At 40.4% G+C, this 16,902-nt stretch overlaps 1 protein-coding gene across 2 annotated transcripts in view; it reads right to left on the bottom strand.

Moving 5' to 3' along the window:
• Positions 1–487: 487 nt before the first annotated feature.
• irf1b (interferon regulatory factor 1b) overlaps positions 488–16,902 on the bottom strand; it is a 66,014-nt gene continuing 49,599 nt past the window's right edge. Inside the window, exons 1-10 of one of the 2 annotated variants that reach the window (XM_085364652.1) lie at positions 4,146–4,248; positions 3,436–3,528; positions 2,856–2,955; positions 2,590–2,757; positions 2,411–2,451; positions 2,064–2,190; positions 1,859–1,960; positions 1,694–1,722; positions 1,383–1,506; positions 488–1,169 (exon numbers count right to left, since the gene is read on the bottom strand). In XM_085364652.1, the coding sequence (XP_085220778.1) occupies positions 1,060–1,169; positions 1,383–1,506; positions 1,694–1,722; positions 1,859–1,960; positions 2,064–2,190; positions 2,411–2,451; positions 2,590–2,757; positions 2,856–2,955; positions 3,436–3,522 (888 nt within the window). In that variant the 5' untranslated portion in view covers positions 3,523–3,528; positions 4,146–4,248 and the 3' untranslated portion in view covers positions 488–1,059. Of the gene's footprint in view, positions 1,170–1,382; positions 1,507–1,693; positions 1,723–1,858; positions 1,961–2,063; positions 2,191–2,410; positions 2,452–2,589; positions 2,758–2,855; positions 2,956–3,435; positions 3,529–4,145; positions 4,249–16,902 lie in introns of those variants that run through there. The other variant, XM_085364651.1, reaches the window with a different exon arrangement.

Genomic DNA, 16,902 nt, shown 5'->3' on the forward strand with positions numbered 1-16,902 from the left:
GGTCTCCTGCAGTAACAGCTCCTTGTCAACGAGCCAGTTTAGAGTATGTATAGCGTGCATGTGGGTATATTTTGCAATGACACTATTTCCTCAAACTGTCTGGGGATTATCGGGGGAACCCGAGATGAGGAAGAAAAAAAACTGATGCAACTATTCACAGTACCACATACCACAACTTTTTTTTCTGCTCTTGAGGCTCAATGATTTAAATTGCAGAAATACATCATTAACTGCATGCTGTGATCATTTAGACCAGCGTGATTAGAATTCTTCAAAATATTTTAGAGTTTATTGTTGCTAGTTCTAATTTAAGTTTATTAACTTGCTCAAAGAGATGTTACAAATAGATGTTTTTTTACACAAACATGACCTACAAATGATCAGTTTCATAACAGGAGACCATTTAAAACCACTTGCTATAGGAATGAAAAAACAAAAATTCTTTTATATGTTTCATATTTTGTTTATTTTATTAAAAAAACACGCACACACATTACTATTTACAATATAGAAAAGCTTTCACCTGTTGTTGGGCTGTTTGTCGACAAGATGTAAAGATGCATATAATTCACTGGTACATATAACGGAAAAACAAAGAAAAAAAATATGTGATTTTTTTTTACACTGTACATTAACTAACTTTCACAAGCACTGAGTGCGAGCATATCTGCAAGATGAGGTTAATGACAACTATCTTGTAATTGTCAGAGGTTGTTTAAGATAATGGAATTACCATGCCTGAGCTTAACAGAGAAAAAAACGAGCAGCATGGTGCCTTGAACCAGCCAAAACTATAAACAATGTTGAGCATGTGAATTCCTTTTACACAGCAGTGCGCTTTATAACTTCTGTTCACAACTTCACATATGGGATGAGAGCGATGAGGGTGGCTCTGCAAACTGCTTCCAAACATCAAACACACAGTAGAAGTCCGGATGGTGGGATGGTGTCCTAGCGAAGGGATGATTTAGCTGAGAGGTGAGCTCTGATGGGAGAAGATTTCAGGAGCTTCTTAAAAGTCCAGTGTAAAAGAATTGTCCTGTCATGTCCTTTACTTTTTTAAAGCAAAAGTGGGATCTGTTGGCAAAAGCTGTTCCAGAATTCATCTGTGGAATTTGGGATGTCTGCAAGAGTTGTGTACTGTGGCCGTGTGTCGTCTACATCGTCGACTGCAAAACAAAGAGCGAAATCCAAGGTCAGTTAAACCAAGTCATGTGACTTAAAACTGATAGCATTATTTTGATTGCTAATGTAATATACAACAAAATCTAACCATATTCATTGATGTTGACTAAATTCTACAATTAAATTCTTAAATTGCTGGCATGGACTGTGGTGTTTAAGCAGCAGCTACATGACAGCTTCCAACTAGCAACATTTACCTGATGAAGACTCACTCCACTGGCTCCCTGGACTGGTGCATGGTTCATTGCACAGGAACCCCTTGTCGTCTAAACTGCTTGTTGTCATCCAGTGTGAAGTTTCTTTCTCCAGTTTTCTGCAAATCTGAAAGAGTAACACTGGATTGAGTATGGCTATATTTGGCCCAACTAGTTTTTCAACACAAAACATGCTTATTAGTGTTTTGGGTATTATTGCATGAGCCAAACCAAGCAGAATAAGACAAACATGGGTATTCCTGTCAATGAAATGTTGCTTTCTAACTAGGGTAAGACCTGTAGGTTATGCTTACCTCAATAATATCTTCTGGACAGTCGTAGTCTGCACGATCACAGCGATGAGAAGGGGAGAAAAACAGAAAGGAACATGAGTATTTAAGTTTCTATTTAAGTTGAATTATTCCAAGCTAAGCCAAAGTCATTTACTAGCAAGTATGAGCTATGTGTTGTTGTCTTACCGGAGCTGTGATCAGGTGAAACCTGAAATCTGTTGATGAAGGAGTCAGGGCCAATCTCAACTGTTGAAGACCAATCAGGAACCTCAGTTGGAAAGAAGTAATCTGCAAAAATGGCAAACAAACGTATTGAGTACACTTTGACTTTTAGATTCAAACACACTGTTTATCTGAACATTTTCGGTACAGATTTTTCAAACTTGCTCACCTGGCTGTTCTGTCTGCACTGTGCTGTCAACTCTGTTTTCTTGTGTGCTTTCTGGCACCAGTGCAGGGATGGGAGACTGAGTGTCACTGTAGCTGTCTTCCCTCTCTTCCATCTTAACCACTGAATTCTGCAAGAACAAATCAAAGAGAAATTAAGTGAGATGTTTGAAATGAAAATCGAGACATTCAAATCCATATGTGTATGTCTGTTTCCTGCACAGCTACGAAGTAGCATTATTTTACAAAGCTATACATTCAGTATCTAGATCAGTGTAAATGAGGAATATTTTGAGTATGCTATTTAAAAACAAGTGTCACTAGAGCTATAGTAACAGTGATAGCATTTACCTTCTTCCTTCCCTTCGATTCCCTTGATTTAGTCCGTTTATCTGTGCAGAGGAAAGAAAAACATTTTGGTCACTTACTTTCTTTACCACTGAGACTGTAGAGCACATGAATTGAAGATACTGAGCGCAATGTTAATTCGCCAAAAAGAACAAACGTTCATTTCCTGTCAGTTTTCTCACCTTTAGATTTTTGACTAGCAGGCAGCATCCTGAAGACGCGCATAGCTTGGTGGCCTTTGTTAATGCTTTTGTCTTTCACCTCCTCAATGTCAGGCAGTGAGTTCATTGCACAGCGGAAGTTGGCTTTCCATGTCTTGGGGTCACAAACTTGGCCCTCTGAATATTTCCCTGTAAAATGCATTGGCACATGCTAGTTTAGTACACTTCCTCATCCTGTAAAGAAGAGTTGTTCTGAACAGGTGGCAGGCTTATTCAGGCTTTCTCACCTGTGTGTTTGGCCCACTCTTTGAACAGACATGCATCTTTGTCCACCTCCCAGCCATGTCGAGCTGCATGCTTCCAGGGGATGGAAAACATTGTTTTCTCCTGGGAAATATAAAAATTTTTATATATATTAAGTTGGATCGTGGGTAATTGCGCTTACTGAGAGAATGTAATGTGTTATCTCCCAAGCAGAAACCAAGCTTCCGTTCAGCTACCTCATCGTGCCTATTTTCACCTGTTTGAAGTGCCACAGGCATAGCTGTGAAGTGGCTTTAACTATAGCACGCCTCAAAGTAACACTGCAACACTAAGACCCATCCCAAGCTAGTGCTTCAAACCAGGTCAATGTTTGTAACACGCTAATACTGTATGCACAGCAAGGGGACAACTCAGCATCAATAAAAACATGTGCAGCTTTGCAGAAATCACTTCCCTGTCTCATGGGGAGAGGCATCAATCCTACAACAAATAGATTTCCAAATATCTATTCCTGTACTCTGAATTATCATTACTTATTTGCAGGCAGTTCCTATTTACATGAACCAGTTCACTGTATTATAATAGGATAAGAAAGCTTCTCACCTTGTCAATCCAAGCCAGACCCCAAACTGTATTGGATTCGATCATCTTCTCCAGCCATGGCCTCATTCTCATCCTTGACACTGGCATGTTTGCCTAAAAAAATGCAGCAGCAGAAGAAAGTTTAGAGAAATGCTGTAATGCAGCGTGTGAAGCGCAGCGGTAAAAGGAAATAAACTCCCGCATCTCAGCCCCGGCTTAGATTTACTACTGCTTCTTTGCTGCGCGGGACAGAAGAGTTCATGGCCAGGGCAATCAGCGCGCTCAGGGAGGTGTTTACGTGTAGGAGTCAACGTTAGTTTAGAAAGGTTGGAAGGAACAAGAAGAAAAAATAACTAAAAATAACTCATGCAGTTATGCAGTTATTTTTATTAATCCTGTAGCGCAAAAGTTTAAAAATCTAGAATGGTAAGCGAATATTCCCCCCCTAAAAAAGGTTTCTTAATTCCTTAGAGCAAACGAGCGCAACTCAACACAGGCTTGGCAAAAATGTCACAGAATTAAAAAATTCGAGTTTGAAATGTGCATTAAAAACTTTGCATCTATTTGCATGTTATTTAATTCAATGTTCATTCTCAAACACACAGCGTGAGAGAAAGACAGACTCCTAAAGTAATAATAGATCATATTTCTTTCAAAGAAATCATCCCAATAACATCATTTAGCTTTTAAAAAATAGAGCAGGGATGTTAAATTGATATCACTATACTTACAGATTAATTTGCTTTGTGATTCCAGGAGGAAAAAAATGCAACAATAATCCCGTTGGTTTAAGAAAAGCTTCTTCTCGTCTTTAAGTGTTCCACTTGTAAACGTTTTCTGAGTACAAGTGAGTACCGACAGCTTCGTGTGCAGAATTTATACACAGCCACTCCAGTGGCGGGTATTCCCCGGCAGGAGGCTTGGTGCTATAAAAAATGTCCTCAGTAAAAAAAAAAAAAAGTGAGAGGTGTGTTTATCAAGCCTTTGAAAATGTATTGGTTATTTGACGATAACCTTGTAGTTGTTTACAGTAGCTACTTTATTAATGTCATATCTGCATATTTGCGCATTACCACCCTGTTATAACTAAAAAAAATACAATTTGAAGGTTTATTATTGAATTGACTGAAAGTCCTCTTATAATAGGACTGACCTTTTTTACAGTGTGTTTGGAGCATGCGCTGTGATCCTTTGCTTCAGCAAGTAGCAAAGGATTTCCGAGAAATCACGCTGTTGAGAGCTAGAAGGAAGTTAAAAAACAACACGTGTGGAATACAGTTGATTGCTGCACGTAGACTAGATCATCAAACTAAATGACCCAACTCATGTGTCACTCGAGTTTCTTTCCCCGCTCCCTCCTTTGTAAGCTATTCACCTTACAGATAGTGCTTTGTGCAAATAGTGCAAATATTTGCAAGTGGCAAATTATATTTAACTCACATTAAGATTTGACATTAAACCCTAACAGCCGACTTGTTATATTATCGCAACCTGTTATGCACCGTATTTCGATTATAGTGATCATAATAACGCATTCTTATAATAATTTTGCTTTGGAGGTTGTGCAAAGTTAACACTATTAAAGTCTGAGAGCGCGTGCATTCATTTCCAAAGCACGCGCGCACGCATTCGTCTTCCACAAGCCAAAAGTCTCCCCCACAGTCTGGCATGACAAACATGTGCATGGGACCAACCCTTTAGTATAAACAGCGACCTGCCTGAGAATTCAGGCATTTACAAGAAATGGTGTAGCAATTTTCAATGGCCGCTGGGGGCAGTGTGATACCGGCTTGCTGGGCGCATGGATATGGGTCATGCAGACTGAACTCTTGTACTGCCTTGACAGCGGGAAAAGAGAGCGGCATCGGACGATGCGGAAGCAGCAGCAGCTGTTTATCTGCAAATACAGGACCTGCGGAGCGTTTTACACAACACATCCTGCATGGGCGCGCGCTCGCAGCAATATCAAGCATTCGCGAAATTCAACGTAATGAAACAACGGGCACAAAACTGCGGGGGTGAATAGAAATATGGCAATCATTCATATCGTGTGTCGTAAATATCGACTCAGTCTCTTAGCTTGATTGCATCAAATACACGCTGAAGGTCATTGTAGTTATAATCGTGTGAGTTCACTTGGAGGGAAATTTGGCAGAGTGAATAGAAATATGACCATTAGTAACCTGTATCCTGAATTTCGGTGCTTAAAAATAGCGTAACTGCACCTGATAGCGTAACTGCACCCGCAGGTCTTTTTATGTAACGGGGTGAGTTCACTTGGAGGAAAATTGGGAAACCCCACACATGAAGCTTTGTCTCAGATAATGTATCTGTCCATTTAGGGGCTTCCCGTGTGGTGTGGCGAGTTCGCGTGCTCGCGCATGCTTTACGTGACGCTCGCCTGCGCGTACCCGCGAGGGAATTGCAGGGAGTTTTTCCCGCGGGGGTCTGTGGGATTTCCCAAACGAATACAGAGATCTGGATTGGAAAAGGGAAAGTCATCCCGTTTTTCCCACCGATTCTTCTTCTTTCTTTTTTGGCAGGCAGCCTGTGTGCCAGTGTGCAAAGAAACAGGTGAATTATAGGAATTCACTGCAGCTGGCATGAAACAAAACCAGCACCAGCATCATCATAGTTTAGTTAAGAGAATCACTTTAAAAACAAATTAAAAAAAAAAAATAATGTTAAGTTTTTAAGGATCTTTAAAATTGTGCAGCGTTATTATGCAATTGATGTGAACCAATTTTTCTAACCCGCATATATATATGTGTGTGTGTGTGTGTGTGTGTGTGTTCTTATTTAAAATCCATTATACCTGAAAATACATAACTACAACATGACAGTTACCTGGTTCATCAACCTAGCCCCTATACCTCACCTTAATTCTGAAACAGGCTTTCAGCGAACACCAGTGACTGATTAAAACACTTGACTGTCTGTTTCAAACTGCATCCAATGTGATTTCACTCCCAACTGACCAAATTCCTCTAAAATCTATTGCACTCTGTGCTTACCCCGAGCTAGTCTGGACATTAAGGTCACCTACATGCAGCAAGAAAATGTAATTTAAGGCTCTAGTCACCAATCTCGCCTTAGACTCACCTTTTGACAGCTTACCTACACTGGAGCGATTCAAAGCCTTCCTTCAACTTTAGCCAAAACGTTAAACTGAAGGTGCAAGTTTTTCTTCAGCTTTTATAATTGTGTTTGTTTCACCGGCAAATCCAGTTTGCTTGTCTTTTGACTGCAGTCAAAAGACTTAACTGTGAAGACTGTTCTGTCTCAGGTGATTGTTTTCTTCTGCTTCTTTTCTCACATGAGTAATCTTCATGTCAACTACTCCCAATTGTCACCTTCCAAAGGACATGCAGATCGCAGTTCTTTTTAGTGGGATAACACCTGTATACTTTACTTAGCACCTGCAAATTAAAGTATTATAGGTATATAATAGAAGGCAATTAAAGTGGGGGAGAAAAATAATATAAAGATATCTTGCCACTATTTGGTAAGGGAGGATGAGTTTCTATACCAGCAGACATGAGGAAGCATGTTGGCTTTCCAAGATCAGCCTAAAACTCAGCCCTCAGGTCAACTACTCAAGTTTCACCCAAACAGGCCTCCTGAATCTGTTTCACACAGTGGAGCTTTATAGAGTTTAGCACCCCCATCAGGCCAGTCGCTGTACTGCTTGAAAGAAACATGTTACATCAGACTTTGTAGGCATTAAACAGTTGATTTGGAATTTCAAATTATAGTTTAAGTATAAAAATAAATCAATGAATAAGAAGTGATGCAAGCAGTACTCGGAGCCTTTGCTCTGTTGCCAATACAGTGTACTTTCAAAGGTGTCCCCAATATTACTGCTTCAAATGTTGTATATTCTGTAAATTCCTAGGAATTCCTATTTTTGATATCAAGTCATCCTAAAATGTTTCAAAATTTGAGGGCCGTGAGTCATATGACAGGAAGAAAGAAAAGCTGTCTTTAGCGACACACTGGATTCATTGTTCAGACTTTACTCCTTCCCTTTTTGTGAAATAGTCAAACGTTTTGCCTTTCAGGGCCTCCAACAGTTACATGAACTAAACATTTTTAGAAATTGTGTTGGGAGGCAACTCTCATGTTGAGCTGCTTTTATCTGAACTTGATCATTTTCAGAAACATGACAGGGGAGCCCCACTAGACTTCTTTTTTTTTTTTTTTTTTTTTGCAGTGTATTCTATGTGATAATCTTCTGTATAGGTTATGTACCACAGGTTTTTAAAGTGGCTGTAAATAAACCATTGCTTTAAAATTCTTTACTTAATTCAACTATCATAGCCAACTCCAGACTGATTTCCAACCAGGGGCGGATCTATAGGGGGCCAAGGGGGGGCAACTACCCCCCTGCTGTAGAGAGCCCCCCCTCCAAACTCTTACTGGTAAATAATACTGATAAAAATTAATTGCTGGTTTGTCCAAAAGGCTCTTATAGCCTTTGTTTTCTTTGAAGAGATACAATAAACAGTTTTAAAGTGTTTTTGTGGATATTTTGTTTACTTCATTTCAGGGGCGATTTTAGCCCATTTTTGGTAATGGGCTAAAATCAAAATGAATCAAAGCACCCCCAAAGATTTCTTACTTTTCTGACAATATTTGCTGTTTGTGTGACACACTACTGAAAATGTAAAAAGCATACAGTACTTGGTTGAGACGTAACATTTTAACAACAAAAGTATAGATACCCCCCCCCCCCCCCCCCCAAAAAAAGAAAAATGGTTTGTTCCAGCTCGCCTCTGAAAATGTGTTTTCTGATGATATTTGCTACCCTACAATCCATCCTGCTCTGTAGTAAAATCAGCAACATTTGACCGCCCTGTTGCTCCCATTGAAATTTATACAGCCTATTTAAAATCTAAAACTTATAATTGTCCGTAGCCTGCTGTTGTTGCCACTGTCCTGTTTGAAATGGAATGAGAGAAGCTGGTCATTTTGTCATATGTGCATGTGCCGATATTAAGCCCAGGAGCCACATTCAGGTACAAATGTAAGAACAAATGATCCGTCAATAAAGGATAATATTGGATCAGTGTTTCAATATTTATATCTTTTATTAGATGTACATGTGGTTTGGTTATTTGCCTTTTGGTTGAAAGTACACTGAGAAAGGACTTTTTTTATTAGTGATCTTAATAATATTTTTTTTTCATATCAATGTAATTTTTTCATCTAATTGAATACCATCTATTGTGATTGTCAGTCCAAAGAGGGAGAGAGGAGGAAAGAGGGGAATGTGAGGAGAAAGTACAAGGTCAGGAAGAACCAGGTAAGAAAACAGACAGGGAATAGTGACAGGCACAACAGAAACTGTTAAACTGCTTCAGAGAGTTGACCACCAAAAGTGATAGACAGATTTGCCAACTTCAAGGTGAGGCGACATAGGTTAAAATAAAAGAAAAAAATCTGCAGAGCCATAGTAGTATCTGCAGTAAAGATCTTTTCATACATTGTATACATTGTACCATAGGCAAAGTTGGAGTGTATTTTTATATATCTGTACTGTATTATACATACACATTAAAAGTGAACCTCTGTCCAAAAAATACACTCAGTTTACTTCTCATTTACTATGAGCATCATTTTCCCCCAGTAATTAAGGTTAGGATATGTATTTTTTTAATCCAATCCATTCTTCATTTGCAGCATTTAAATAACCTTTATCTGATTTGATGGTTTTGTTACAGACTTTAAAAAAGTGTTTTGCTTTTCTTTCACAAATGTGGGGATTCAATTGTGTTAAAATGTACAAAACAATGATGTCATGTTTTGTGACGAGGACCCAGGCACAGAGAGACTTGATGAATTTAAGAATCTTATGATTTAATAAAGAAATTTACAGACTTGCACAGAGATGGTAAAATTATGATGACTAATAACGGAGATGAAGACAACAGACAATGAGGACAGGTTTAAATGCACTAAGGAGACACTCAGAGGGAACTCAGGACAACTGGAGACATTTAAGGATGCAGGGACTGACAGAAACAGGGAAGAAGTCTCATTGTGACGAGTAAAGTTTATGTTGCCTGGCTGGGCAGCTCTCTGGGTGCTCAGCACCCCCAAAGCTCTGATCCTAAAATCAGCCCTGCTTCATTTACATTTCGGTGATTTTCACATATACGTCACAGAAGAGGTATGTGCCACCCTGCCTAGACCGCTTGCCCCTCCTTGTCCATTGTTTCCAACCTTCCTTTAGTTTCTAAAATCACTTGCAGAGCAATGGTTTATTAGAAGAGTTTCACTCAAGATTTAGAGGTTTTTATTGACAGTAATAATATTATTTTGGTGTCTAACATTGTACTTGTCTCTGTGCTTGTACCGCTAGACCCCAGTGCAGCATTCAATGCTGATAATTCTGTTCTCTTGATTGTGATAAAGCTCAGGTTAGCCGTAAAAAACATAGAAACGTGTTTTCTAGCCAGATGCTTTCTCTGGATGGCATGGCCTTGGCCTCCAGCAGCACTGTGAGGAACCTTGGAGCCAATTTTGATCACGATATGTTGTTCAATGTGCAAACAAATATGTAGGACTTCCTTCATTCTTCTTCATTTCTTTCTGAATGGTATTGCCAAAATTAGAATGTCCTGCCTTAGAGTAGCGCTGACAAGTTAGTTCATGCATTCATTATTTCTTTTCTGAATTATCCCTCGAAAGCCTTCAGTTAATCCAAAGCATGAATCACAGAGCGTACTGGCAGAAAGGGAGATCATCTGTCTCCCATATTAGCTTTTTACCATTGACTCCCTGTAAACTCTGCTTTTATGAATAAAACTCTTTTATTTTAAAGCTTCTGGTTGGGGCTGAATCAGGTGACCCTGAACTATCCATTAGTTAGCTCATTAGCACTGAGCAATTCTCCTCTCATCTCTTTTCACTGCTCATGTGTTTTTATGCCACCACTGCATGTAATTAAATCTTCTCTTCTCTTCTTGCTCCCACAGTTGAGTTCATACTCTCTCTTCTTATTCCCCTCAATCCAGCCGTTTGTGACAGGTGATTGCCATTTACTAAGCCTGGTTCAACTGAAGGTTTTCTCCTGTTTAAAGGGAGCTTTTCCTTCCCACTGTCACCAAGTGATTGCTCATAGGGGAACGTCTGGATATTGGGTTTCTCTTGTGGGGCGATTGTGGCTCAAGAGTTGGGAGTTCGCCTTGTAATCGGAAGGTTGCCAGTTCGAGCCCCGGCTTGGACAGTCTCGGTCGTTGTGTCCTTGGGCAAGACACTTCACCCGTTGCCTACTGGTGGTGGTCAGAGGGCCCGGTGGCGCCAGTGTTCGGCAGCCTCGCCTCTGTCAGTGCGCCCCAGGGTGGCTGTGGCTACAGTGTAGCTTGCCATCACCAGTGTGTGTGTGTGAATGGGTGGATGACTGGATATGTAAAGCGCTTTGGGGTCCTTAGGGACTAGTAAAGCGCTATATAAATACAGGCCATTTATCTCTGTAATATTTTAGGGTCTTTGCCTCTTTATAAAGCATCTTGAGGCAACTTTTTTTTGGCAAATGGTGCTATATAGATAAAACTGAAGTGAATAATGGTTTTTGTTATGCTAACATTTATCTGAAAAGAACCTACCAGTTGAAGCTGTTACTTCCCACTGAATTGTAAAGAATTTTAGGTTATGTTGTGCACAAAAAATAGATACTCCATTTTAAAATATTAAAAATTTAAGTAGGCAAAAGTGTTTTTAAAGCTACTGTGAAGAGGATAAAAGAAGAAGAAGAAACATTCTTAAAGTAAAAGGACCAACCAAATACCTCATTAGCTGATTGCCACCATTAGCAAAAAATGAATAAGTAGGCTCATTTCCTTCATTATTTAAGCAAAAGTGCAAACATTTTCTAACTTATCAGCTTCTCAAATTTAAGGACTTTTTGTCTCATGTGCTGTGTTCTTAAATATAGTGACACTTACTGTATTTTTCGGACCATAAGGCACACCGTCGATGAACGAGTCTGTTTTCATGCATAAGGCGCACCAGATTATAAGGCGCATTAAGTGAAAAAAAACAGTCAGAAAAGTCTGATTTTACTCAACTCATTCTTCTTGCTTCCTCCACTTCTGTACCATCGATTCATTAATATTAAATTCTCTCACAGCTGCTCTATTCCCATGTTGTTGCAGTATATTAATGACTAACCTCCTATTGTGGATGGATTATCTCAGTTGCTCTACTGACTGAAGTTTGGTTTGTTTACAGCATCCTGCCATGTGATTGCATTTGTACCATCGGGAACTCTCGTGTTAACTTTTATCGAGTGGAAAAGGGTTAGGGTTCATCTTCCAGCTTCACTGTGTTTGTTATGCTAACATAGCTGTGTTGCTAGCGATCACATAGCACATTAATATATACCAGCTAGCCCAACTTCAGTAACCCTACAAACATCACTGCTGTTTAGTTTTCTGTCTTCATTTATGTTGGAAGTGATAGCAGAGCTGTACGTTTTAATTTTTTCACAAATCTCTCAGTCAGAACATGCTATATCATACTTAGGTGGAAACTAGCGAGCTAACTTCCTGCTAACTTCTAACTCTGTTAAATTTAATAAATTCTGTTTTCATGGATGCCTGGATGTTAAACTTCATAGTTACACCTGGTAAAGCAGCAAAACTGATCATTTTATTAAAGATGAAAGAATTTAGACAGTTTTTAACTCTCAGTGATGCCACAGTGTTCGCTTGACTTTGGGACCTGAAGCGGACGGAGTTTTGGACCCAGATTACTCTGCGAAGCTCCTGACTATGGTAGCCTTAATGCGCCAACAATCCATCAAGCGGTGCGCTTTCCTAGCTTACCAAAGTCATACTAAAACATTTTTTGATAGATTTTTGAGCACCGTGTACCACATAAAATCGGTTTGACGTCAGTAAACACAACTAGAATTTATACATAAGCAGCTCAGGGTTATAAGGTGTACTGTCAATTTTTGATTAAAAAAAATTAAAGGATTTTAAGTGCGCTTTATAGTCTAAAAATTACGGTCATAGAGAAAGTTAGAATGATAAGATTATTTAAAATATAAAAAGAATATGTAACATTCCCAAGCCTAAAACCCTAAAACAATAAGGTACCACTATGGAAATAAGCCATGTTTTATCCTGCATTATGCCTCATTTTCTACCCATTACAGTTGACTATTATTGTTTTTACATTGTATGCATCCATTTATGTGTGTGTCATCAAAATATGGTTCCAAAGCCAACTCATGAAGAGTCACATGGGGGGGCAATAATTATCTGAATCCCTGTGGAATTTTTACGTTTTCTCATTTCCAAAAAGGAAAAACAGAACAGTCTAATTTTTATAATAGTTTCATTTTAATGGAGAGACAGAATGACGGGCTCAACAAGAAGCTTGATGACAAGATGCCAAGCTTCTTGTTGTGATCATTTGGAAAAGGAAGAAATATAAAATGACTATCAGTCCGGAGATCCATGCAAGGTCTTGCTTCCTGGGGTGAGCATGACAATGAGAAAGATGTCCAAAACTACAGGGATATGCTAATGATCTGAAGGCAGCTGTGACTCCAAGGTCACCCTGCTCAACATGAGTTTGCCAGTTAACACCTGCAAATCTGACAGAAGTCTGCAGGCCACAGCCAAGAAGAAAAGAAGTGGGCCAAAATCTCTCCTGAGATGTGTGCAAACCTGGTGACCAACTACAAGAAACATCTTACCTCTGTGTGGTTGCCAACAAGGGTTTCTTCTGGTGTGTTTTCTTCTGGAGCCATAAAAGATCTCCGCCCCACCCCCACCCCTAATTTATCCCTCCACTTACATCATTTCTGGTTTATCTATCCCAGCATCCATGATCTTTGCCCCATTCTGCATCTGGGCAATTCTGCTGGTTGCTTTGTGTAAACTTGTATACTGCTACTAATAATAATAATAATTGTCTGACTGATGAAGGATAATAAAAGATACTAAATAATATGAATGCATGCAGGCCCATCAGACTCAGTTGTATCAATAAAAGGAAATAATATCCATAAACTCTATAATTCCACTTGATTACATGACATAAAAGTATCCCATCTGGTCATTCAGCAGAAACACGTTCACCTCTGCTCTTATTGATAAAGCAACAGATGATTAAAAGCGCAGCAGAATAATAAAGGGAGTTATTAACTTTATTGCTGTAAAGTTAAATATGTGCCTATAATGGAACGAGAGGCTGAAAGATTTTTTAAATCTTAAAATAAAGGTTTCTATTCCTTTAGAGAGCCTTTTCCCCTCTCTATATCGGCTTTTTATTCCCTCTGACTCCTTACTAATCACCCCATGTACTGTTCTCCCTATGTGTTGAACTCCTTGAGCGTGAACATTAATAAACAGCCAGACAAACTCCTTTTCAAGAGCCAGGAAAGAGAGCGTGTTTGATCCTTTAATGACATGACATAATGAATTGACATCAATGAACTGGAGTGAAACTAGAAAGACATATAAAACAACTCTTAATAGACTATCATATTATCTGCACATAAGTATAGTTATCCAATAACACAGTAGAATACAAAATCAGTATCCTATAGATATGCAATCTGGTATTAATATAACGGACAACAAGCTAGCAACGGGTAAACATACACTTGTATCATTAGCTTACAGGCTAAAAATGTCACAAAACACACTATTATTAATTTCTGGACATACAAGGTACTGATAGAACTTACAGCCTTTGCTTTCTGAAGGACTCATCTGAAGGATTGTTTTGCATTTAACATAAATTGCCTAAAAGGTGTAGCCATGCTTTTCCCACTGTTTTCTACACTTCCCGTTTCCTGTCTATCCAAATTTCAAATTAAAACTTTTGACATTTTTGAAAATAAATAATAGAAATACAATTTTCATGGCTACATATTTGTACACCCCATGTTTCTGTAAGTATAATATAATTATATTCCATAATAGTATATGCTAACTTTTGATGATTTTGCAGTGATATCTTTTAGCTACTGAACTGTTTTTTCCCTTATTTTTTCCTCGTATGTGTACTTTGATCCCATTGCAAAATAAATAGAATAGAATAGAATAGAATAGAATAGAATAGAATAGAATAGCCTTTATTGTCATTGTACAGAGTACAACGAAATTGGAGTGCCACTCCCTTGGTGCAAGTTTCAATAATAAATATAAATGTAAAATATAAAAAGTACAAAAAAAACAATCGTAAGTACTCAAACAATAGTATGTACAATATATACAGGATAGCAGCATTAATATAATGACAGTATGAATAGCAGCATAATATAATGACAGTGACGGTATGGAATAGGTTCAATTGTTTTTGTGCTTATTTACTACGGTGATAGCTCTGGGAAAGAAGCTATCCCTGAATCTGTTTGTCCTGGTTTTATGTGACCTGTACCGTCGGCCTGACGGTAATAGTTCAAACAGTTGGTTGCTGGGGTGAGAGTGGTCCTTGATGATATTGCCAGCTCTGCTGAGGTACCGAGAGTTTGCAGTGACCTCCAGGCTGGGCAGAGAGCAGCCAGTGATCTTCTGGGCTGTGTTGATGACCCTCTGTAGTACTTTCCTGTCTGCAGCTGAGCACCCTGCATACCATGTTGTTATGCCGTACGTTAGGATGCTCTCTATGGTGGCTCTGTAAAATGTCACCAGCAGCCTCTCCTCCAGGTTGTTCCTCCTGAGCACTCTCAGAAAGTGGAGACGCTGCTGGGCCTTTTTAACCACCGCTGTAGTATTTGCAGTCCAGGAGAGGTCATCAGATATCTGCACGCCCAGAAACCTCATGGAGTGTACCCTCTCCACACAGCTCCCGTGAATGTAAAGTGGGGCCGGGTCTGCTCTGCCCTTCCTGAAGTCCAAGATAAGTTCTTTAGTTTTCGTGGTGTTCAGTTGGAGGTTGTTAACTGAACACCACTCAGTCAGTCTGTTGACCTCATCTCTGTAGTCCGACTCATCCCCCCTTGAGATGAGTCCAACCACTGTGGTGTCATCCGCGAACTTTATGATGGTGTTTGAGAGATGGGTAGGGGAGCAGTCGGATGTGTAGAGCGTAAACAGGAGGGGACTCAAAACACATCCTTGTGGAGACCCGGTGCTGAGTGTGATGGTGCTGGACCGGTGGGGGCCGAGTCTGACAGACTGTGGTCTATTTGTCAGGAAGTCCTTGATCCAGAGGCAGATGGGGGTGGAGAGTCCCAGGTGAGACAGTTTCTGGACCAGGATCTCCGGGATGATATGATTGAATGCTGAGCTGAAGTCCAGAAAGAGCATTCTCACATAGCTTCCTCGGTGCTCCAGGTGACTCAGCGCAGTGTGGAGCGCTATGGTGATAGCGTCCTCGGTGGAACGATTTGTCCTGTAGGCAAATTGGTGAGGGTCCAGAGTGGGAGGCAGACCGGCCCTGATGTGCTGACAGACCAGTCTCTCAAAGCACTTCATCACTACAGGCGTAAGTGCAACAGGCCTGTAGTCATTTGGGCTGGCCACAGCTGTCTTCTTGGCGATGGGGATGATGGTGGAGGTTTTGAGGCAGGGCGGGACGGTGTTTGATGACAAGGAAAGGTTGAAGATTTTAGTGAAGACTCCGGTCAGTTCGTCAGCACATGCTCTGAGAACCTTTCCATGTATTCCATCAGGACCTGCCGCCTTCCTGGGATTCACTGACCTTAGAACACACCTCACTTGGTGCTCCCTAAGTGTTAGTGTGCCAGTGCTGGGGGCGGGTGGAAGTGGTGTGGCAGCTGAGGGCTTGGTCGTCTCAAAGCGGGCGAAGAAACGGTTTAGATCCTCAGCCAGTGAGGCATCAGTCCTAGATGTTGCCTGGTTATTGCTTCTGTAGTTGGTAATGTGATTGATCCCCTGCCACATTTTTCTGGGGTCGTTGTCAGCAAAGTGATCTTCAATCCTCCTCCTATAGGCAGCCTTAGCTTTCCTGATGCCTCTACTCAGGTCTGCCCTGGCCGCCCTATACGCAGCCCTGTCCCCTGACTTGAAGGCAGTGTTGCGGCTTTTTAGGAGGGATTGCACTTCGCTATTCATCCAGGGTTTTTGATTTGGAAACACCCTGACCCTTTTGTTGACGGTGACATTGTCAACACAGTTCCTGATGTACGAGAGTACAGTGTCCGTGTACTCCTGGAGGTTGTGGCTGGAGAATAAATCCCATACAGTTGTTGAGAAGCAGTCCTGCAGTTGAGAAAGGGCTCCTTCAGGCCAGGTTTTTATTGTCTTTGTCTGGGGCTTTGTTTTTCTCAGCAGGGGGGTGTAGGTGGGGGTGAGGGACATGCAGAGGTGGTCAGATCCAGCCAGGTGGGGGAGGGGTGTCGCTCTGAAAGCATGCCTGATGTTTGAATAGACATGGTCCAAAGTGTGTTCTCCTCTCGTAGCAAAGTCCACAAACTGGATAAATTTAGGAAGCACAGTCTTTAGGCACGCTTTGTTAAAGTCGCCGGCGACAATAAAAACCCCATCGGGGTGGGCAAGC

The sequence above is a fragment of the Diplotaxodon limnothrissa genome, linkage group LG10 (genome assembly GCF_057381915.1).
Source record: "Diplotaxodon limnothrissa isolate DT_005_m linkage group LG10, D_limnothrissa_male_GT1.1, whole genome shotgun sequence".
Taxonomy (NCBI): Eukaryota; Metazoa; Chordata; class Actinopteri; order Cichliformes; family Cichlidae; genus Diplotaxodon; species Diplotaxodon limnothrissa.